The 22,915-nt window shown below is 50.9% G+C and overlaps 2 protein-coding genes across 11 annotated transcripts in view; both read right to left on the bottom strand.

The window, feature by feature from the left end:
• Nucleotides 1-9,378: 9,378 nt before the first annotated feature.
• On the bottom strand, nt 9,379-12,735 carry OTX1 (orthodenticle homeobox 1; the record flags this gene model as incomplete). Its single annotated transcript, XM_084235569.1, has 3 exons — nt 12,554-12,735; nt 11,470-11,621; nt 9,379-10,197 (listed from the first exon to the last, which is right to left on the bottom strand). The coding sequence occupies exons 1-3, from the start codon at nt 12,648-12,650 to the stop codon at nt 9,379-9,381; spliced, it is 1,068 nt and encodes a 355-aa protein (XP_084091695.1). The 5' UTR covers nt 12,651-12,735.
• Nucleotides 12,736-20,102: 7,367 nt separating this feature from the next.
• The window catches only part of EHBP1 (EH domain binding protein 1), a gene marked incomplete at its 3' end in the record, with an annotated part of 325,825 nt that continues 323,012 nt past the window's right edge, over nt 20,103-22,915 (bottom strand). For all 10 annotated transcript variants that reach the window (XM_084235967.1, XM_084235974.1, XM_084235973.1 and 7 more), the window contains 2 exons: nt 20,413-20,527; nt 20,103-20,193 (listed from right to left, as the gene is read on the bottom strand). In XM_084235967.1, the coding sequence (XP_084092093.1) occupies nt 20,103-20,193; nt 20,413-20,527 (206 nt within the window). The remainder of the gene's footprint in view (nt 20,194-20,412; nt 20,528-22,915) is intronic.

Below are 22,915 nucleotides of genomic sequence, written 5' to 3' on the forward strand. Positions count from 1 at the left end.
CAGATACACGCACGCACACACATACACACACACACGCACAGAGTCATAAAGGAAAATGACCAGTTATTTTAAAACACTGTAAGAAAGGCAAAAAGGACAATTCACAAAGTGGGAATAATCTCTGCAATACATGTAAGTGACAAAGCGTGAGTAAGCAGAATATATAGACTCTTACAAATCAAAGAGAAAAGGCAGAGAGTCTAAAAGAAAAGGAAATATTTAGGAATAGGCACTTCACAAAGGGAGCAATTCAAATACAAAAGAAACATAAAGGGCTCAGCCTCACAAGTGATCAAGAAAATACAAACTAAAACTACAGTGTGATATTATTACACACCTAACAAATACACAAAATTTTAAAAGTCTAACAATACTAAGCTGTGGCAAAGATACAGAGTAGCTGGAATTCTCATAAAATATTTGCTAATATAAACAGAACCGATTTGGAAAATTGTGCCAAGTCAGGTTGAAAATAAGCACTCCTGCAGCTAAGAAAATTCACTTCTAGGATACACCCTACATATTTGTATCTTTGCGTGCACAAAGCAACAGATAAAAGAATGTTCAGAAGAGAATTGTTATAATTGTCCCAAACTGGAAACATTCCAAATGTTTATCAACAGTAGAACAGATCAATAAATTGTGGTATATTCACACAATTGAATACCATACCACATAGCAATGAAAATGAGCAAGCTACAGACACACAAATGACATGGATGAATCTTATAAACACAATGTTAAATGAAAAAAGCAAGTCACAAAAGCAAAACAATATAATTCTTTCCACATAAAATTCAAAATAGGCAAAAAATTATTGTTTAGAAATGCATATGCATTAAAAGATAAATGCAACAAAATAATTAGAATAAATGACAGAAAATTGGTTACCTCTGGATAGACAGAAAAAAATAGCAATGGGCAAGGGAGACTGAGGAAATTCTGGAGTTCCAACAATGCTCTATTCTTTGTCAGGTAGTAGTGATTACATGGTGTTAAGTTGATGACTGCTTGATAAAATGTAATGTAAACTTTTAAGTATATTTCATAGCTTAAAATTTTAAGGAATTAAATTTTGAAATGAATTTATGTTGAACAAGAGAAGTCACAGTGAAAAGTAACCCAAAAGTTCTGAATTCTAAGGATGATCAACAGAGATAAAGAAAATATGCTATCAATTATTCATAATAGCCAAGAGCTGGAACTACCCTAAGTGACCATCAACAGATAACTGGACGAAGTAAATAAGGTATATATACACAATGGAATACTGCTGGACTATTAAAAAAAAAGCTGAAATCCTGCCATCTATAACAACATAGACAGACCTAGAGACTATTAAGCTTAGTGCAGTAAGTCAGATGGAGAAAGACAAACACCATATAATTTCATTCCTAGAGAAACCAAACTAATAAACTAAACAAAGCAAAAGTAAACTTTTAAACTATAAAACAAACTAGTGGTTACCAGATGAGAAGGGGGAGTGATAGGTGGGTGAATTGGATAAAAGAGGATAACTCTACAGTGAAGGAGAGACCTGGACTTTTAGAGTTGGACATATGTACTATATACAGATGTTGGTTTGTAATGATGCACACCTGAAATTTATATACTGTAATGATGCTGTTACTTTAAAAACTAAATTAAAATATGTTACTGAATTCAAAATGAACTTTGAAAACCACACACACAAAAAGACAATTCTGCACATGAGATGAATTACATTTAAATCTATTTCAAAGTCTGATGACTATACTGTTGAGATCTACCTTGTGTCTGGCACAAAAACTTAGTCCTATCTCTTAGACTTCTCTCAGCACTAAAATCTCCAGTGACTTCTAATCTCTTGGGATAAAAGATTTAGCTGATTTATTGATTGGAATACAATCTTGGGGTGTGGAGGGACTATCAGCTCCAAAAATATAACAGATAAAAAGACTTGTGGGAATAGCAGGTGCTGTTCTAAATATACGATAAATTGTATGTCCGAGTGAGTAAAGGGAGAAAATAGACGTTAATGCTGTTTTCTACAAACATTAATAAACACGAACAGACCTTTATTTTTCACATTAGGGAAAAGGAAAACTGAAGAGGTGAGTTGAATGAAAACATAACAGAGTTTTTAAAAACTGAAGAAATAAAGACATAATTTTAAAAAGACTTCTGCTGTTTGCTTCTTTATAACAGAAACCTGTATCTATGAAGTAATGTGATCTCTACTACCCAAATTGTTAACTCATTTTTAATTTCCAGACTGAACTCTGAACAGTAAAATTTGGCCCCCTAAAACAAGGATTTGCTATCAGTGAGATTTACAAATTAAGTTACAACTCCAAAACTTGAAAAGGGAAGTTTCTAAGTTTTCAGTTAGAAAAAAAAAAGGTTCTGGATGTTTTACAAATAAATTAAGCCTCAAAAACAAAGCCATTAATCTAATCTCAAAACCATACCTGGTTCCCTGGACTAGAACTCCTCTAACATAGCAAAGCAACGTTCAAAGAAGCAAAAAGCGTTCAATCAAGAACAGAAAACACCATTTACTCATAAACATGAATCAATTAGTAAGGAATTTTTTTAATTTCTTAAAAATTAGAAAGTTAAAAGCAATAAGGAATTTTCAAAGGAGGAAGAAATATCTAATACCAGAGACTAACAGGTCTCATTGAATGCTGTACTGCTCTCTCTCTGAACAGTCATAAAATGAAGTCATGTCCAGAAACATAAAGGTAATAATAACCCAGGAAATAATTTTTAATTACAAAAATTCAAAATTTACAAGTTTAATTTAGATAAAGCATGTTTGTTGATATCAATCTGGTAATCTGATTCTCAAGTGATAAGGTGTTGTTTTTAATTAATATTTGTTAATACACTGAAAAATTTCACTAGCTCTTATAGCCAAAAGAACATGGAATCTGAAAACTAAATACCAAGTTCTGCCATCTACCAACTATGTAACCTTGAGGAGATAACCAAACCACTCTGAGCCTTATCCCAACCAATCTCGTAAAACTAGAGAGCCAAGAAAATAATATTGGTGAACCATACTGTATGTGCTCCAAAGCACAGCAAGCTAAATTCCCTCAACATACTGCAAAATTTAATTTCTGCAAACAAATATTTTTATTGTGGAAAAAATTAAATATATGAAAGCACAGTATAATGAAGTTATATGTATTCTCATTCAGCTTCACAATTATCAACAATTTTCAACTCATGGCTAATCTTGTTTCATCTATATCCCACCCATTCTCTCTCTCCCACTATTATTTTGAAGCAAGTCTCAGACATCATATCACCAACTTTCTAAGGGCTAAAATCTAATGACCTCTTTTCAATCATGTACAGGTGTATGAAATCCAACAGAGGTGTCTAAGCTAGAAATACACATCTGAGGGTCACCAGTAATAAAATCAAGAGTTGAAGGTATAACTTTAGATGAAGTCAAATATCCATGCTTGAAGAACAAGAAGATAAATTCTTTTGGTGCTCTTTCATTAGCAAAATAAATAGACATGAAGCACAATCCTTTCATCAAAAAGAAACCCTATAGGTTTTCAAAGGTCCAGAGAACTTTAATATTCTCTGATTTTAATTGTTTTTTTTTCTGCTTTAAAAAGGTGTTCCTATATATTAATAGCCACTACTCTAAAGGAGTGAACAAAATCCCGAAAACATAAACAGCTAAAATTTATCTAACATCAAATTCAAACAGATATTACACATAACTCCAAATCTACTTTTCCAAGTATCTGTTAAAAACTTGTTGCTCCATGTATATTTTACTTTCTTTTTAAAGTGTATTCATCTGTTTTATATTTTCTTTAGTACTGTATTTCACACTAAATTTTTAAAAAGAATTAAAAAAAAAGATTCTTATGTTGAAATAGCTATGACAGATGATGGTATGTCTTATAAACGTTCAGAGCTTTAAACATATATAAGAATATCTGTATTAAAAATATGTTACAAGCAACCAAAGTTACCACAATTTTTAAAAAAGTTATAACCTCTGAAGACAAGAGGCCGTTTATTTGGCATGTTAATTTTAAACCCCCCCCCTCCCCAGGTCAAGATTTGTTATGATTTATACTCCATTTCAAACCTAAAAATTGTGAGCTAACATTAGCCATCAAGTAAACTATCCAAAAGGGGCAGGAGGAGTACAATTTTTAGATAGACAATAGAATTCTAGTATTTAACTTCTGATGGATCATCATTGCTTAAATTAAGCCTAAGTCCCATTTGACTGGAAGAATTCCAAAATATCATTGAAGTCCTAGAAACATGAATGTACAGTTTCATAATTAGAGGGGTATGCATTTTAGTTGTGAGCACACCATACACGTCTATGCTGTTTTTTTATTTTATTTTTTTTAAGAAAAAAATATATATTTAAAGCAGTTTCTACTTTGGCTATTTTATGTAACTGCATTTCACCTAAGCTACTAAAGGTTTGAAGGAAAATATTTCTCAATTTAAAATACTTTTAAAGGGCTAAGCTAACCTGTTTTAAGTAAAATCCAACTCAACCTTAAAGCATCAAAAGAGCATGCTCCCTGTTCCTCTCCCCCCAAAAAATCCAATTCTTTTTTTCAGATATTAGTAAATACTAACAGGATGACCAAGTATAATTGCCTTTTCCAAGAACCACACAGAGCCACACACAGTCCAACTCCTTCTTTTCAAAAGAGTATATTCTACAAACCCAAACATTTAATTAAACATATTCTTTCTTAAAGATAACAGATGTTTGTTGTCAAATGAGCAATGCATTATTATTTTTCATTTTTCAGTTCGTGTTTTTTAAAGTATTGAGTTGTTAATTATAAAAATCCCTTAAACTTAATGAACTCTCTTCATTTTCATTTTACACATTAAAATGTATGGGGGAAGGGAGCTAAATTGTGGAAAATATAGAATAACTTCAGAACTTGTTCAGTTTTCAACTGAAGATTTTATAAAGATATCTTGCTGCTGTTCTTAAATTAATTCTGCATCAGAAGCCAAGTGATTTTTTTGTCTTGAATAGTAATGATACAGACTTTCTTTACCAATAATGTACATATTAACTACATGCATACATCAGATACATTTAATTTCTATATCCCTAAAACTTCAGTGCCTGTCAGTACTTAACATCAACATTAATTCATTTTTTTGGCCAGAGTAAGCATTGAATTTACCATTTTCACAACTGAAAAACATCACTCGCTGTGGAAACTTCTACTCTGAACAAAATACATTAAAAAACTAGTAATTTTCTTCTGACACATGAAATCACTCAGTTTTTTGGTCTCTAACGTAACCCAACATAAATCTGCTGACATTCGGGGTCTATTTACCTGTATTTCCGCTCACATTTAATACCCTACAGTTTTAAGGATTTTTTTTTAAAGTCACAACTTAGAGAAATGTCATCTCCATGTACCCTCAGCAGCTACTACAAAGTACTGAAAAGCTGTGCAATGAATAAGGTTATTTTGCCGAAAAATTAATGCAGTGCCCCTGACATGGATTTAAGAATTTTTAATTTTTTTTTGGAACCACAGCTGTGACCTGTGCTTTCCCCCCACACACACCTTCACCTAAAGGTAAACATTTCTGCCCCCGGAGTACGGCCAGAGAACGCCGGTCAGGAGCAGAAAACATGAAGATTTCGTTGGGCACCCAAGGGAAGCAACGTGCTGCTGTCTTAACGCGCTGCATCTCCTCGAGTGGGCTCAGGTGAAGTGGCTCCAACTCCGAGCGCCTCGATGGTGCACGAACCCCAAAGCCAAACAGCAGCACCTCTTCCCTGGGGAACGGGGCGGGCTGAGGCCGGCGCTCGGAGAAGCCGCCAGTTAACAGGTGGCGGGGCCGCAAGGCGCCTTTCGCGGCCCCGCCGCCGCCTCCCGTAAATACTAACAGGATGAGCGCCCTCCCCGGCCCGACTGGCTCCCCCGCCGCCGTCGCAGCGGCCGCGCACTCACCCCGCGCCCCCACTCTCCAGGCGCCGGCGTCCCGGGGCCCAGCGCCTTCCAGCGCCCGCGAGCCGCCCGGAGCGGGCGCCCGGCGCGGGCGGGGGCCCCTGCGAGGAGCACGTGCCTCTCCTCGAAGCCTCGTCCCCGGGGCGGGAACTCCCGCGGGGCCGTCGGTCCCCGTCCGCCCGAGTACGCAGGCGCCGAAGCTTCTAGAAGCCGCCGCTCCGAGCGGGCGCTCCCGGGGGGGAGGCGTCGGCCCCCACCGCCCGCAGCCGGGCCGGAGTCTCACGCTCCGGAACGTCCCGGGCCCGCGCCGTCTGCCCGCCACGGCGCCGAGTCTGCGCGCCCGGCCCCGGCGCCTGGCCCGGGGCTACGCGCTTGTCCGAGGGGCGGGAGGCCGAGCGTTCTGGCCCGCCCGGCCCAGCAGCCGAGGGGACGGCTGGGCCCCGCCGAACCCGGCTCGGGGAGCTGCGGGCGCGCGGCCTAACACCTGGGCCTCGAGCCGCGCCGGCCGTGCTCGCGTGGGCCCGGGAGGCCCCGGACGGGCCGGGCGGAGGGTCCGCGGGGGGTGGGCCCGGCCGCCGCGCCGCCCCGGCCCGTGTGGCTCGGGCCCAAGCCCCCGCGCTCCCGCCGTCCGTCCGGCCTCCCAAGCGCCTGCGGGCCCCGCACCCGAGTGGCCCCAGCGCACGCGCCGGGTCGGCCTCGGTCCCGCACCCCACTAGAGGCGCCGCCAGGGGAGGAGCCCGCGCGGGTGCCTTGCTCCCCGGGTTCCCTCCCGAGGCGACGCCGCCGGGCCAGGAGCCGCGGCTGCGCCCTCCCGCGGGCCTGGGCGGCGTGGGGGAAGCCGGGCTCTCTGGAGGGGCGCGCGCCCAGCCAGGCCTGCGCGGCCCGCGGCGAGGACGCGGGCGAGGAGACTTTTCCGGAGCCGGGGCTCGCAGCCCGAAACCTGGCTCGGCGCGGGACCCGGGAGGAGGGTCGTTCTCCGAGCCCGGCCTCGCGTTGTGTTCTCGGGACGCACACGGACTGGGAAAAATGGGGTGTATTGGTCACTTCGCGGGAAACTTTTCGTTGTTCCCTTATTTCCTTCCCGCTCGTGGACGAGTCGAGCGGCTTCTCATTCTTACACCCAGGAGGTTTCAAACCAAACAGTCCGAACAACTCAGGACTCTGGGTTTTGAGGGGGGTCATCCCACCCCATCCCCACCGCCACCGGGTCTCCCCTCGGGCATGGTGGAAGGGTCCTTTCCAAGCCCTGCTGCAAACCGTGACTCTTCGTCCCCTGCCAAAGTGAAATGGGTTCTTGTAGATTTTTCTAGATTCTGTGTTTGCGGTTTAAAGACTCTTCACAGTGCGAACAAAGATCATCTGGCTACTTCTGGCAGAGAGGGCTGCGGGTTTAGAGGGGCACCGGAGCACGTGGAAGGAGTGACTCGGTTCCCCCAGCCGCCGTGAAGCCACCCGGGACAGCTCAGCAGAAAGGAAGATTGTTTGCTGCCAACATGCAAGACACGGATCGGGTTTTTTGTCGTTTTGTTTTCTTTTCCTTTTTGGCTTGGCTCTGGGAGCTTTACAGAGCTCTCCTTTCCCGCCTCCCGACCCTCTCCCCTCCCCCTCTTCTTTCTGGTGCAGGCAATTAGGGTGAAGAAATCAGTGCCAGGCTCCTGCCTCTGAAGAGAAAGGAATTGCTGCGGGAATGGAGTCCTGACACCTGTCTCTGTCCTGGAGGGCGAGAGGGGATGCGGGGTCAGAGCGCCAGGGGGAAGAGACTGGACTGACTGGGGGGGGGGGGGGGAGGTCCCTCAGAGAAACTTTCTAGGGGCTCCTGTTGCCACATCCTCCCGCCCTATCCATTGGCCTCCGGCTCCACACAGGTCATTAACACGCTGGTTATCAACACGGGACTTTCCCTCCTTTCAGGCCCCCCGAGACCGGGACCTGGGGCTGGAAGCAGAAGAGCAACACTGACAAGCCATCCATTCGTTAATTTGCATTTATTTTCGGGAAATAATGTAGATAAAGGGGGGAGAGGGGCTGCCTTACATTTCAACAAGTAATTTGTGATCTTCACATCGGACAAATCAAATTTACAAATTACTTTCCCACCTACTGGACAAAACGGCCAAAGCCAAAATCAACACACAGGTGCGGGCTCTCCGCGGATTTCGGGAACGCAGGTGCACTAACAACTCACTAGACAAAACAGGGTGTTTAAGGAGAGAAGCCGACGGAGGAGTTGGACCTGGGGTTTGGGGCCTGGGTTTTGTTTTTGTTTTTTTCATAAGATTGTATTTTTTCACTTTTGTTTTGTTTTTTGGTCTCTAAACCACAACTACGACCCTGCGCGTAGAGCGGCCTGCGGGAGGGCTTCGCCCGCGCCCTCCGCGGAGTCCCAGCGAGCCCTCCTGCACCCTGACTCGGCGGGCTCCCCGCGCCCCGGGCCCTCCCGTTCCTCTGCGGAGCCTCCTGGGACCTGCGGGTCTCTAATAAATACAGAGGAAGGGGTGAGAGGGCAGGGCAGCTTTGCCACAACTGAAAAAGGAAAAGCGCCATCGTTTGAGGAGGGAAGAGGGAAAATATTTTTTGCTTTTGTTTTATATATATGTGTATATATTTATATATATATGCTGTATATATCTTAAAGTTCTATTTCCTGGGCGCTAAAACAAGATATGCTCAGTTCAACCAACAGCAACTAGAAAGTGTAAGTGGTCCCTGGAACGGACCTGACTATGTACAGCATTCCCGCCAGGGCGGAAGCTCGAGCCCGCTCAACGCAGGGGTGGGGCGGGGCGCGGGAGGTTGGGGGAGGGGCGCTCGTCCCGCGGGCCTCGCCCCAGCGCCTCCCGCAGGGGTGAAGGCGACGCCGGGGAGCTCTGGCCTGCAGGCCAGGAGCGGGGGTCGAGGGCAGCTGAAGGGGCGGCAGTCTGAGCAACAGAAATACTTGGTGGTGGTCCTGATTCCGAGCGCTGTGGGTGCACTCCCAGGGCAGACACGCGCCAGTGAGTGACTCCAAGGTCCAGAAAGAATAAATAAACGTGTCGGGCTCAAACAGCGAGTCAGAGCGAAGAGCCTCTGAAGGCGGCAAGTGCATAATGACTGTCCAGAAAGACTGGGAAGAGGGTGACTGAGGAGTTCGTTAGGGGCTGGGCAGGGGAGCGCGCAGCTCTCCCACACAGAACCTGCGCGCCAAGCCAAAGCCCCGGCCCCCTCGTCCCAGGGGGAGGGGGCGTGCACTTCCCCGAAGCGAGTGGCACAACGATGAGGGCAGCAGTGCAGGCGCTGGGCATCTTTTGGGGGGCATGAAAGTCAGGTCTGGAGAAGCCGAGGCAAAGGAGGTGCAGCAGCAGCAACAGGACGGGGACCACAGAGGGCGCAGGTAGTTGCGTTTCTTCTCCTCTTGCTCCCACGCCTGGGCTCACAAGACCTGGAACCGCCAAGAGGCTTGGTCTTTATAGTCCAGGCAATCGGGCGAGTTGAAGTTGAGTTTCCAAGCTGAGGGAGCCGCGGCCGCTCCGGGCTCCTTGTAATCCAAGCAGTCGGCGGAGTTGAAGGCGAGCCCGGACCCCCCGTAGCCCTGGTGGTGGTGGTGGTGGTGGTGGTGGTGGTGGCCCGAGGACTGGCTCAGCGGGTGGTGCGCGTGCGGGTGGTGGTGATGGTGGCCCGCCATGGAGGAGGGCGCCATAGGGCTGAGCTGGTGCGGGTGGTGGTGCGAGTGCATGGGCGCCAGGTAGGAACTGCAGTCCACGCCACCGAAGTAGGAAGAGGATGGCGCGGGGTAGCCTTGGCCGTAGCTGCCTCCCTGGCCATAGGACATGGGATAAGAGGCTGCAGCCGAGGCGGCGCCCGCAGCCACCGAGCGCTGCATACACGAGGCGTTGCTAGGCGCGGCCAGCGGCTCCGGTACAGACACCGACGCCGGCGCCGAGCCTGGCGAGATGGAGGCTGGACTCCAGATGGACGAGGCAGCCGGTGTACTCAGGGACGACGGAACTGCCACCGCCGGGTTCCCGCCCAGGCCCGCGGCCGCTGCAGCCGCTGGATTGGCCGAGGCGCTGGAGGCCGAGCTGGAAGACGAGGCGGAGCTGGACACGGCAGGTGGCGTGAACTGGCCGCTGCTTTCCGAGCCGGAGCTCTCCCGCACCGGGGACGACTTCTTCTTGGCTGGGCGGCTCTTGGTCCCGCTCCCGCTCTGCTGTTGCTGGCGGCATTTGGCGCGGCGGTTCTTGAACCACACCTGCATCGGGGCGGTGGGGGAGAGCGTGTCAGAGGGCAAGTAGAGTCTGCTGCTTCCCCGCCCTTTGCATACACCACCCGGCCTGGGTCTGGCATCCCTCTCCTACTCAGGCCTCTGCCCCTCCCCATCTCTGGCCAGGCCAAACCCTGCCCCTACTGTCCCAGTTCCTCCACTCTCCCCCTTTCTTTTGCTCAAAGACCCTCCTCTGGCAGCTCCGGAGTGGCGACTTGCACCTCCCCACCCCCAGCCCGACTCTGCCCAAGGGTGGAACATTTGCGTCAGTCCAGCCAAAAGTTCAGCCATCTCTAAACTGCTGCTGTTGGCTGCTTCCCAGCAGCCCGGTGTGTGTTTAGAGGCCCTGTCTTACATGAATGGCGCTCAGAAAACAGCGCAGAGACACAGTGGAGGCCGCAGAGTGCGGCTCTGTCACCAAATCTGGCTGGAGCCAGTGGAGACCCCTCCCTAGGCAGGGTGAGAATTTGGGTGAGATCAGAAGCAAGGTCGGGAGGTGGAACACAGGCTGCTCTCAGCGGACTCAGCACTGAAGCATGGGCAGAATTTCGTTTGGCTTCTTGGCTCCAAGTGGGTAACCAAATGTTAGTCAGTCATAAAGTTCTCACTCCTCTTGAAAGGCCCGGGTACATGGCAAGACACTCCTGGTTCTTCCTCCAGCCTCCGGGAGGGAAGGCGACATGAAAAGCCCTTGAGGAGAGTTCTGAGTTATAATCCCGGCAGCGTTTTGGGGGCCTTCCATGGGGGAAAAAAAACCCAAAGAGCAAGGCCGGTAGCCGGGTTTTGTGCTCGGCATCCTCTCCAGGCAAATGAAGCATCTGATCAGAAGGCGCCACCCGTGGAGCGCAATCCTAGACAGCGCTCCAGGCTCGGATCAAGCTCTTCTTTCTCCAGGTTTCCCAGGACGAACGCAAGGGCGGAGGCAGAACTCAGGACCGGGAAGGAAAATGCCAAATCCTGACGCAGCCGAAGAAGCAGGGGCAAGTGTTGGGCCCTCAGGGCACTTTACCTTCGGGAGACTTGCTTGTCCTCCCACAATCCTAAAAAGGACTTTTGGATACCGAAGGCGGCCAGGGACCAAGGGCCGGTTCCAGGACTCTAACTTTGCCTCTCTTCCAGGCCCAGGCCCAGCGCTAGGGGGAGTCTGCGAGGGGCTGCCCAGGCTGTGAGCCTGCCCCCAACGTCAGACTTCCCTTTCCAGACCCTCTCTTGTCAGCCCCGGCACCCCTACCCTGACCCTAGAGCCCCAGTCGCGCGCACCTGGACTCTGGACTCAGGCAGATTGATCTTGAGCGCCACCTCCTCACGCATGAATATGTCGGGATAGCGAGTCTTGGCGAAGAGCGCCTCGAGCACGTCCAGCTGCGAGCGCGTGAAGGTGGTGCGCTCCCGCCGCTGCTTCCTCGGGGTGGCTGAGGGGACATGCAGGGACACCTCAAATCACCGATGGCCACACCGACCGGCGTGAGAGGATGCGGACAGGCCCTTGGTAGGCCTTGAGCCAGACTCTTGCGACAACAAAAAAGCCGAGCTGGGAGCAAATGAAACTCCCAGGGGAAACCAAGCCTGAGAGGCCACAGGTGGGAAAAGAGCATTCGAAAGCCAGGGTCCTAGACTCCAGGGCAGCCCCCCGTGGCTACTTCTTAGAGGTTAAGACAGAAAAGCAGTTACACAATCTCCTTCCTTCCCTGCCTACCTCCCTTCAACACACTCCCCGGTTGCAGGACGCGGAAGGGGTGTGAAGAAACACCACCTGGAAAACACTTTTGGAAGGAATACACGGGGCTGGGGATGGAGTGGAGCTAACAAGAAAGCAAGGAAACGGCTCAAGTCATCCACATCAGCCATGCAAAAGTTGATGAAGCAGTGCAAAAGAGGGTAATTTAATTAGGGCTGGGGAATCCCCCCACTTTTTCAGCGCAGACCAAAGCTCTGCTGAAAGGAAAGCTGGGATCTTCATTGGGGCCTAGCAAGCACTCAGATTCCTCATTAGGAGTCGGGAGGTAAAGGAACAGATCCACACACATGCACCTCCCTCCCCCAAAAAAGTCACCATGGAAAAGACTTTGTGGGTACATGTGCTCTGTACTGGCGGTGGGATCACAAGAGGAGGCAGGTTGCGGGTGTGTCCCAGGCAGGAGGGCACAGAGCTACATGTTTTTGCTGCCTTGACCCACCTCACTGACCTGCAGCTCTGCTCTGAACTCCCACAGTGTGCCCTGCATTGTAAACAGACTAGGTCATCGAATGTCAGTGCCTGCTCAGTGACAAAATGTTTACTCCAACCAGAAGGAGGTTGGAGTCCCCAAAATATGGAGGCTTGGGGGAGAGGTCCCTTGCTCACCCGGATAGCCCACAGAGGGGTGCAGTAGGTCCATGGCGGGCCCAGGCAGGCCAAGCCCGTTCATGCCGTATGGGGGTTGTTTGAGGTAAGACATCATGCTAACAGCCGGGTGGAGGCGCCCCGACGGATCCAGGGGGCCGGGCGCAGTGCGGGGTTCCCACCGCGCAGTACTTCAAGTTCTGTTGCGTGTGGGGGCCGCCCTACGGAGACAGGAGACACGCGGAAACCGTCATTTGGAATGTATGCGCTCGGGGAGAGAGTGCAGGCTATGGAAGTAACTTGGCTTCACAAGGCCCAGAGACCACACTTTGAAAAGTAAACTTTTGGGCACTGTCTTCACCTCTTTTCTGGCTTGAAAGGGCCGAGGACACCGTAGGGTGTCACTAGGATCGAGAAAAGGTTAAAAGCCAGGTCAGGCTGGAGAGGTCAAAGCTCCAAGTGCAAAACGTGACGTACCCCAAGTCTAGGCAAAATTGTGAGCCGGGCGGGAGCCGATCTCACACGACACCAGCAAAGGTTCACTGGGCGCGGCGGCGGGGACGCCTGGTGACCCAGAGCACCAGGGATTGTTTCGTTTTGTTTCACATGTTTTTGAAAGCAGAAGGAAAGAGAGAGCCTCCCAGGGCCGAGGGGAGGCACTGTGGAGGGCTAGGCGCACCTCGGCCTCTCAGGGACGCGCTGCCCACTTGGGACAATTCGTTACCTCAAGTGTCTTCGCGGCTGGGTCCCAGCCCTACAGCCCACAGTCATGCTTCCAGTTGACCTTCCGGTGCCCACTGGTTGCAAGATTTGCGCCCCGATTCCCACCGCACCTTAACCGCATTTCTGGGCCCAGGTCCCGGGGAGGCGGCCAGAGGACACAGAGGGGCCGCTGTAGGACGGCGGTTCCAGGACCCGGCCCGCGGTCGGGAGCACCGGGCCCAGCCGCAGGCCCTTCCTCGCACGCTAGCTGGGCCTTCTTTCCGCCCCGTCCTGGCTGCGAACAATGCGGCCCCCGCAGCAGCTGAAATTTGACCTGCCCAGCGCCCCCAAACAGTCTCGTGGACTTCCGAGGCCTGAGCGCAGCAGGTCGCGGGCGCTCCCTGCCTGTCCTACCAGCTGGACCCGCGGCCCGGACCCGCTGGGGACGACAGCACTAGGCCTCGCGGGCGCAGCTCGAGCAGACCCGGGTGGGGAGGTCGAAGCCTCCCCCTCCCTGTCGCCCCAAACGTGGGGCGCTCCTCGCCGAGGTGAAAGTGAGCTGGGGAAGGGGGACAGGAGCCCCGGAGGGCCTGACGCTTCACCCCGCTTCACGGGAGCTCAGCGCAGGCCTGGAACGCGGGGCCAGAGGGTTCAGGGGAGAAGTTGCAGCCTCCTGCGCCCACCCTCCGAGACCCGGGCCTGGGCGGGGGCGCCGAGCTTGCCAGCCAGGAGACTGGAGGGGGGCAGCCGGGGGTCTGGGAGGGAAGCGCCCGGGCTCTCGGGCCGCGGGAGCCTGGGCTTCCAGGCGCGCCGGCTCCGTGGGGCTGCAGCGCGAGTTTTCCAAGACTTTCCTCAAACTTAGCACTTCAGTTCACTTACTTCGGCGGAGGCGGGGGAGGGGACGCGGGCCGCAGCCGCGCTCGGGGGTCCTCCCCGCACCCCGAGGGGCGCCAGGCGGCTTCCCAGCCCCGCCCACCTGACTGGGACTGGGGATGCCCGAGCTCGTCTGAGGAGGGGGAGGTCGCCGCACCCCGCGCGCCTGCACAGTCTCGGCGGCCCCGCGGCTGTCTCCTTACCTGCCCTCAGCTGCCGCGCCGCTCACCATCTACCTCGCGCCCTCGCGCAGACCCGCGGGGGAGCCAACCTGCAAAACAGAGCCGCGCGGCCATCACCCGCCGGGCCGGGCGGGGCTCCAGGACCCCCGCATGTCTTTCTTCCCCCAAATTCCCTCCTCCCGTCTCTGTCTTTCCATGGGCTTTGTGCTTGTCCCTCCAGGTTTCACTTTATTGCACACTTGGTTTGCCAAGTCCCACACGCTCCCGAGACGCTCCCTCGCCCGGGACCGCGCCGAGGGGCCGAAAGGGGGGGGGGCGTGGGGGCCAGAGAGGCAGAGTGGGGAGGTGGCTCGCGGTGGCCGCTGCACTCCCGGGACAACGTGGAGGCTGCGGGGGCTGGGGAGTCCTGGAGAGGCACTTTGCAAACTAAATAAATCAAGCGATTTACCTTGTCGGAGTGGCTTGTCTTGCTCGGTTGTTTAGGTGATTGGAAATGTAGCCTGATGAAGATTGATCACCTTTCTCCTGCCCTCCCCGGGTATGTGAACGCGAGGCGAGTGCGTAACGGGGATGGGCTGCCAATCCCGGGCCCCGCGCGGGCTGAGTGACAGGGAGCCGGGCAATGGCAGCACGAGTCGGGGGTTACCTCCGTGCGCCCCCGCCCTCCCCCGCCCCCTGCACCCCGCCCTCCCCCGCCCGCCCCGCCCCGTCCCGGTCGCGCGCTAACTCTGGGGTTTGCCTGGCAAACGCCGCTCAGAGCCGGGCGAGGAAGGAGAAGGCAGCGCCGGAGCCCGGGCCGCGGAGGGAGACGCCGGTCGCGAGGCCGCCCCGGGGCCCCCGCCCTTCCCTCGCCCTTTCCGCGCTCCCCAGGGAGAACCGGTTCCCGAACTCTGCCGCGCGCCGCGGGGCTCGGGGGCCGGCTGGTGAGCGCGAGGACCCCGGAGCCGCGGAGTGGAGGGGAGCCGGCCCTCGACTCCCCTCGCGGTGCCGCGGGCCCCAGCGGCTGCTCCCACCGCGCCGCCACCTGCACACGGACGCCGCGGGCGGCTCGTGCTGGCACAGGCTGCCGCGCCGAGTGCCCGGGCGGCTCTCGGGCTCTGGTCCCGCCTCGGCGCCGCGGGATCCTGCGCCTGGGAGAGAACCCGCTGGGGAGGCACCGCCACTTACCTGCTCCTCTGCGCCTCCCGAGGTTCCCAGCCCCGCGAAGGGTGTTTGCAGATCCCAAATGCTCCTTCTCAAATGTTGGAGCCGAGCGTCTCCTCCCACTCACACACGCACTCTACTTCTGAATCGAAAGAATCCTGTAGGAAACTTTCTCTTTCACACTCCGTCTCCTTCCCGACCTCCCTCCACCAGACTGTCCCTGGTCGAAAACGTGGCCACAGAGTCCTGCACTCAATTTCTTTTCCACATGCCGCAAAAAGAGCCTCCTGGAGGCGATGTCCCCGGATTGTTCGTACCGGAGAAGTCCATTTCCCCGCCGAGCAAACTTCTCACACGCGTCCGCCTAGGTGCACTTTTCAAAGCGCAAAAAAAAGTGTTTTCGCTCCAACCCTGGGCCAGGCAATTCTTCTAAATGGCACCTCCTCCTGAATGGTAGCTCGACTTTCCTCCCTTTCGAGGAATTCTTATCCCTTCTTCCTAATCCCCCCTCCCCTCCACCCCAACAGGCGGAGTGAAAAGTTTGAACAGCAGAGTGAGGGCAAGTCAAGAAGCCGCCGGGCGCATCGCGGTGGGGAGCGCCGGTGCTGCCCCGGCCGCCGGGTCGGACGCCGCGAGCGGACCGGGTCCTGGGCGTGGAGCAGGAGGAAAAGGAAGGGGGACCCGCTGTGTGAAAAGGGGCCGCGGCCGCCGTGCATCAAAGTGCTTCCCCCTCCCCCAAGAGACACTTTCCTTTGGAGTCCGAATAAAATACGGTAACAGAATATGATGGAGGGCGCACTGTTTCCTTAACTGCTTCTCAAAGAACCCGGGAGATCTTCTTAGGACCTTTAATAAGGCTTTGGTCGGTTCTTTTGTTGATCTCTCAAAATCAACTCCTTCTAATTGAAGTTGGAGCTGAAAGCGAGCTAATGTTCAAAGAAAGTGGCCGCCAGACCAACGAAATTACATTTTTTTGGACGATGAGGGAACATCTAATCAAAGGGGCAGAGGAGGAGGGTGGGAGTGGGGGAGTGCGAAGGAGAAAGGAGGTTTTACAAGATCCTTCTCTGGTTCACAAAAGTCAGCGACACGGGTGCTTCTCTTCACAACAAAGACACCGCAGCTCATTCACAAAAGGGGTAGAGAGAGAGAGAAAGAGAGAGAGAAAGAGAGAGAGAGGGGAAAAAAACAGAATAAAAGAAAGAGAGAAAAGGAAAAACACGAGAAAGAGAAAGGCTTAACAGGGAAAGACACCGCGCAGAGCGCAGCGCGGGCGGGCACAGGGCGCACCTTAGTCTAGCGCAGGACCCCGCAGGGATTAGCCCGCGAGGCTCGCGCCTCGGCGCCCGCGAGAAGGTGCAGAGGTGTAAAGAAAGAAACGAAATACACTTCCCCTTCCAGTTCTGAGGAAAGGCTCGTGTCGGAGCGCTCTCATTTGGAGAGGGAGGAGTAGGGGCGCTCCAAGGGCGCTTCCACGGCGTCTGTATCCCGGGCTCCGCGCGGCTCTAGCCGGGGCCTGCGCCCTCCGCGCCCGGCTTAGCCTCCCGCGCCCGAGCGCGCGCCCTCGTCTCAGCCCCGCCACCGTTCGCATTCCTGCGGTCGCCCGGCCCTGTTTGGCCCGCTGCAGCCGGCCCGGCAGAGTCCGCGCGGCGAGGAGGGGCGGCCGTGCGCGCTGGAATGCGCCGAGGCTGTCCCCAGGGCCCTGCACGCGGGCGCCCGGCGCTCCGGCTTCCAGATGCGGTCGCCGTCTCGGGGAAGTTGGGAGGTGTCAAGTAGCAAGATTCCCCCCCCTAATGAGAGTATTTATCTAATCCCAAATCGCTGGCGAATTTTCTTAATGCTCGACCCATTAAACCCCGGGATTAAGAAAAGAAAAAGAGAGGCGAGAGGGAGAGGGAGGAGAACAGAGACCGCGAGAGGCAGAGAAGAAAGTTTCTGGTCCGCGGCGTAGGGGACCGAGCGGCGCTCGTAGGCAAACGTCCAGGTGGGAGACGCTGGGCCAGAAGTCGCGACCGTTTCAGGGAGGGGAAAAGGGGCACCGCCCGCCTGGGGAGGGGGTGTCGACCGGGCTCTCGGTCCCCGGGCTGAGAGGGGGCCGGGGAGCTGGGCCCGGGACTGGTCGCCAGCGTCCAGGTGACCTCGAGACTGGGCCAGGCTCTGGAGGACACTTGGGACAGGGGGAGGGGTTTGGCTCCGGGGTCAGGGGATCCCGGCCAGGGGCGGAAGCTCTGCGCCGGCCGGCGGGCTGTGACCACAAGCCAGCCGGCTGCCAGCGCTCCTCCTCCTCCGCGACCCCGGGGCCCACAGCTTCTCCTCTCGCCGCGCGGGCCGCCGGCGCCCGGGATCTCTGCATCTGGGGGCGCGCCCGCGCTCGGGAGGCAGGCTGTGGGTGCTGCCGGACGCAATCCGGACGCAGCGCCCCGACCAGGGGCCTGACCCCGCGTGTCCCCGCTCCGCCGCCGCTGCGGGGCGTGCGGGCACCACAGAGCAGCCCAAAAGGAAACCCCGTGAGGCCCCGGGCTGTGGCAGGAGGGGCTGGGAGAGAGGCAGCAAATCTGGGGCGAGGGAAGATGGGTCGCACGTCGCTTGGGAAAGCCACCTCTTTCTTGGGAGAGCGAGGTTCCTCCGGAGGGAAGGCTCCCCGAATGCAGCGTAAAAGGTGTGGGTGACGCTGACCGCCCAAGCCTGAGCTAGGCTGGCGACTTCCGTCAGCAGGATTCCCCCGTTGGAGCTAGGTCCCGAGAGCTTCCCCCAGAGAGCGGCAGCTCGCTCCCCTGTCCGGCTCGAATAAAAGAGGGCAAATGCCTGATTTCATTTAGTTCCAATAACTTTTCAATAACTTTTAAAAATCCTGGTCATGAAGAAATTCTACAGTCGCAAGCTTTAATGATCATGTGAAAGCTTGGCAAACCAATGCGGCTGCATACTTTTCGAATGGAATTCGTGTGTGTATGCATAAATATTCGTGTGCATATATATTGTATGGGTGACTACGTGTATGTGCGATTTAGGCCAAAGTATAAATACTCGTGGTCTGTCGTCTCTGTTTTCAGACTTGTTGAAGAGCTTTCTTTGTTACCGACAGCTCTGTAGAGGAGTGATGGAAACTACCATAAAATTGCTCGTTTTTTCAGTAGCTGGAACTTGTTAAAAGTTCCCCTCCTTCCCTGCGTGTACACACACACACACACACACACACACACACAACCTGCATATGCTTACCCCCCCGCCCTACAAACAATAAACCTTTTCCTTTGACTTCAGCACCTACAGACTTGCTGGTTATCCAAAGTCATAGTTCTTCCTCATGACTCTAAAATTGTAACAATGTGAAAATAATAACATGGAAAATTCATAAAGATATCAATTTTTAAGTGCTATGGAATCACGAATTTCCTTAAATCTTTAATGACACAAAGAGCCCTTTACAAAAGATAATAGTTTACACTGCTTAAGGAAATATGACTGAATGCTGTGCTCTTCAGTTCGAATTCATGCACCAGCAGGGCCCCTGTGGCATGGTGTAAACTTATTCATTAGCTCCAAATACAGTCCAGTATCCTGTCCTGCACAGGACAGGACCATTTTTCAACATGAAAAGTCTTATGGATACACAAACTTTCACTCAAACCAGTGTCAAGTTTTCAGTGCAAGGAAGTAGCAGGAGTGTTTAAGGTAAGAAAGTTTCTGCTTTTATTGAAAATTTATATGACTCAGTATTGTAATAAATAAACATAACCATTTTCACACACACAAAAAAACCCAACAAAAAACAACCGACAGTGATATGCTAGAGAAGAAAATATTAATTGGGGGATTTACTCATAATGGCAAGACAGACTTTTTATCATTACAGAATAAATATTAACAGCATTCTTTAGCCAATGTTGACACCCAACAAAATGTAGGAACCAAGCTAGATGTAATAAATAATTATCTAGAGAAAAAGATGGTGCATTCTCAGATGATAAGACCGTCTTTGTAAATTGATGCATGTCAATTAGTCAGTCCCATTCTCACAGCTCACCTTTACATCACCATCACGGGACTTATCTCAGGCTATATTAAAGGGCCATCCTTTTGAGGAAAGCAGAGGAGAGGAACTCTATTACCCTTACAGTGAAATGCAAAACAACTGCAGAAAATCCCACTGGTAAATACAACACAGTTTAATAAGTAGATTGAATATGATCTAACTATAAAATTTAGGTAACAGAGTCAGTGTTACATATGACAGGACTGGGAAAAAATCATGATGATTTTCTTATCTCCCTCTTACCCCCCTCCCACCATCATTATTCTATTAACAACAACAAAAAAGTCTTCAAATTTTCCTCTCAACAAAAACTGAGGGAAATGGAGGGTTTTCTTTTCCTTCTGCTCTGAACAGATTCGTGAACACTCCCAATACCAATTACTCACAAGGTATGTGTGCAAATCTATTTCACATGATTTCAAGGAAATGATTAACTCACACAAAAAAATCCTTAAACAAAGCTATTTTGGAGTTCTGTATATTATCTGGAAAGGAGGGAGGAAAGGGGGTGGTTGGTGGTGGTGGTAGAAGTACAATCCAGCCAAAAAAAAGTTTTAAATCAACAAGGAGTCTGACTTTTTTCTGGTCGTGGGACCAAAGACTCTAAAATGTTGGGAAAGATTTGGATCGGCTGCTATTGGAGAACACATTTCTCTTCTTTCTTGGCCATCTTGCCTTTGTTTTGCTCCAGAGTTCGCTCCAAATGCTCATCTTCTTCTTCGGCCCTGGAAGTCAGACAAATAGGAAACAAATTATTTTTCTTCGTGGAAGACAGACCAGCACCGCGCTCTCGCAACGCATTCCGTGTCCCAGCGGTGGTGGGGACCCCGGGCCAGCGGAAGGCTGCCGGGCCCTGCGAAGACCTCTGGCCCGAACTTTCCGCGAACTTCTCAAGCCTCTCAGCAGGAGGCAGAGCCTCCACCCGGAGCCCATCGCCCACTCACTGCTTTTCCTGCGCGTCCAGGTCCCTGACGAGCGCATCGCGCTTGTTCACCAGGGCCACCAGCTCATCCAGCAGGAGTTGCTCTCGACGCTTCTGGGCCTCCGTCTTCTGCCAGTCTGCAGGGGACGGGAGGCTCGTTACCCACCCGCAGGGCCTCCGCACACACTAAGCCCCCCTCCCTCCCCTTCCCGCCTTTTCCAGTTTCCTTGTATTTCTCCGCAAACCCTATTTTAGAGACGCTAGCTAATGTTTTATGGGCAATCTGGTCGTTGTGTTGAGGATTTCACCCCTAAGACCCTCCTTTCTAAATATTTCCCGCAGACAGAGATGGCTACGGCTGAGCAGGAACCTGCAAAACACACCAGGTGTGAGCCTGTGGCCAGCTGGAGGTGCGCACCTGATTTCAACCAAAGTGGGGGAGGGAGAGCAGGAGGCCCGGGAGAGGTCGGCCGAAGGGCTGGCGGAGGGGTGAGTGGGTAAATGAGGAGGCGGGAAGCAGAGATGGGCGATAAAATCTTTCTGAAAGGCTAGAGAATCTGCCTGAGAACCTATCCTCCTCCCCACCCCCACGCTCACCCCATACAGCCTATTCTTCGCTAATTTCCTCTTCGCTCTATTTTAGCAGTTGGATGTATCTCACACTGGGCGCCATATGCTTCACAATAACTTTAAAAGTAGTGAATCGGCTAATTAGCATTTTTCTTTGAAGTAAAAAATAAATTTGCTCTGCAATATTACACTGCAGCTCTCGATCGCATCACAGCCAGTTTTCTTTTGGAGAGGTTTGCTGGGTGGTTTCAAATCAAAGCACTTTTGCAAAGGAGAAATTACATACTTCTTTTTGAAGTTCCACGTTAAAGGTTGGAAAATCCGTTGGGCAGTGCTCTTTCCGTGGGTAGGGGCAGTTTTTTTCAAAAAAGGTTTTAGTCCCCAATAATATGTTTCCTAATCTTTGCTGGTCTGATAATTTCCTTAAGATGAGCAGCAGTTTCGTTTAATAAAAACAGGACCAAATCGAACATTTAAAGCACTTTTGAAACCAAAGCCAACTGCTCTCTGGCCAGACTGTAAGGGCTTGTAGTTGTCAATCAACCCCCAGTCTACCCCGCCTCCCTCATTAGGAAGGTAAACAATGAAAAGAAGAAGTAGATGATGAGGCAGATAGCAGAACAAATGAGGACCTAGAGGGAAACAGGACACCAGCTTTAAAAAAAAAAAAAATCCTTGGCCACTGACTCATACAGCCCCCTCCCCCAGCGAATGCACTTTCCAAAAAACAGAGAGGAGTGCAATCCTTTCGGGTTTCTCTCTTCTCTCTCCATTGCCCTGGGCAATCATGTTAAAACTCACATGGCTGGTGCTTATTCAGATAAACCTAACAATGCACACCGCTGGTTACCATGTGAATCTTCACAAACCACACAAGAATGTGCTGGTTCAAATCCCCCCGACCCCCTCCAAAGCAAAATTTATTCAAGACAGCAAACTGCTCAGCAGCTTTATGAAAGCAAATGGTGCTAGAGGGAATTCTATCTTGTATTTACAAATTAAAAATTAGATGCATCATCATGTAATAAAGGTTAGAATAGCAGCAAAAAGCTCGAATGGTTTCTTCAATTTTACCACTATTCCTTTCATTATAAGCTCAAATACATACACACTTTCATATATATATGAAACACGTCATATTAAATATCCACATTTAATACAAAACATCACACAAGTAATACATTAAATAACTGGTCACATTACACCCTTATTTTTTTTAAAGACAGATATTCTAAAGCATGGAGACGAGTAAAGAGACTGTTACTGCAGAAAGTTTTTTCTAAATGTAAGAATTTATGTAAAAATATCAAAACAGCAAAATTAAAGTTGTATCTATCACAATTTTATTCTTAGGATTTAAATTTAACTGAGGTCAGGAATGCTGGACATTTTCCTAATCTGGTGCTTGTTCTTAATCAGTCTCATTCTACCCAGCAAATAAATTAATAGATTCTGGGTTAGAAAGATCTTAAAGGTCATCTAGTCTAATTTCAGGTAACTGTAGCTCCAGAAATATTAACTCACAGAAAAACCTCCTAAATTTGTAAAAGATTTGTAACTAAATTTTATAATTCAGATTATGTTTTGATGAATATTGATTTTTCCATTTCCAACTTCAAGAAATAATTTTGTTCATAATCTTTCATTTATAATTCTTTGCTTCCAAGACATTCTGATAAGAGCTTTCAACTGGAAAATAAATTTTCTCTACCATACACTTAAAAATATAATGAAATTGAAAAGTACAATATATTTTAAAACAAGAAAAAATAAATATTAACAAAAGGCACGTAATTTTCTTAGTGAAATCATTCTTCTTCTGTACTTGACTGGTCACTTTTAAGGTTTTAATTAATAGTTTAAAATATCAAGATTTATGTATTTTCAAAAAAATAAGGGTTTCACAATGTGAATAAGAGAGTAGCTTATTTTTTAACCCCTGAAGTATTAAATAA

The sequence above is a fragment of the Talpa europaea genome, assembly GCF_964194135.1.
Source record: "Talpa europaea genome assembly, chromosome: 6".
Classification (NCBI taxonomy): Eukaryota; Metazoa; Chordata; class Mammalia; order Eulipotyphla; family Talpidae; genus Talpa; species Talpa europaea.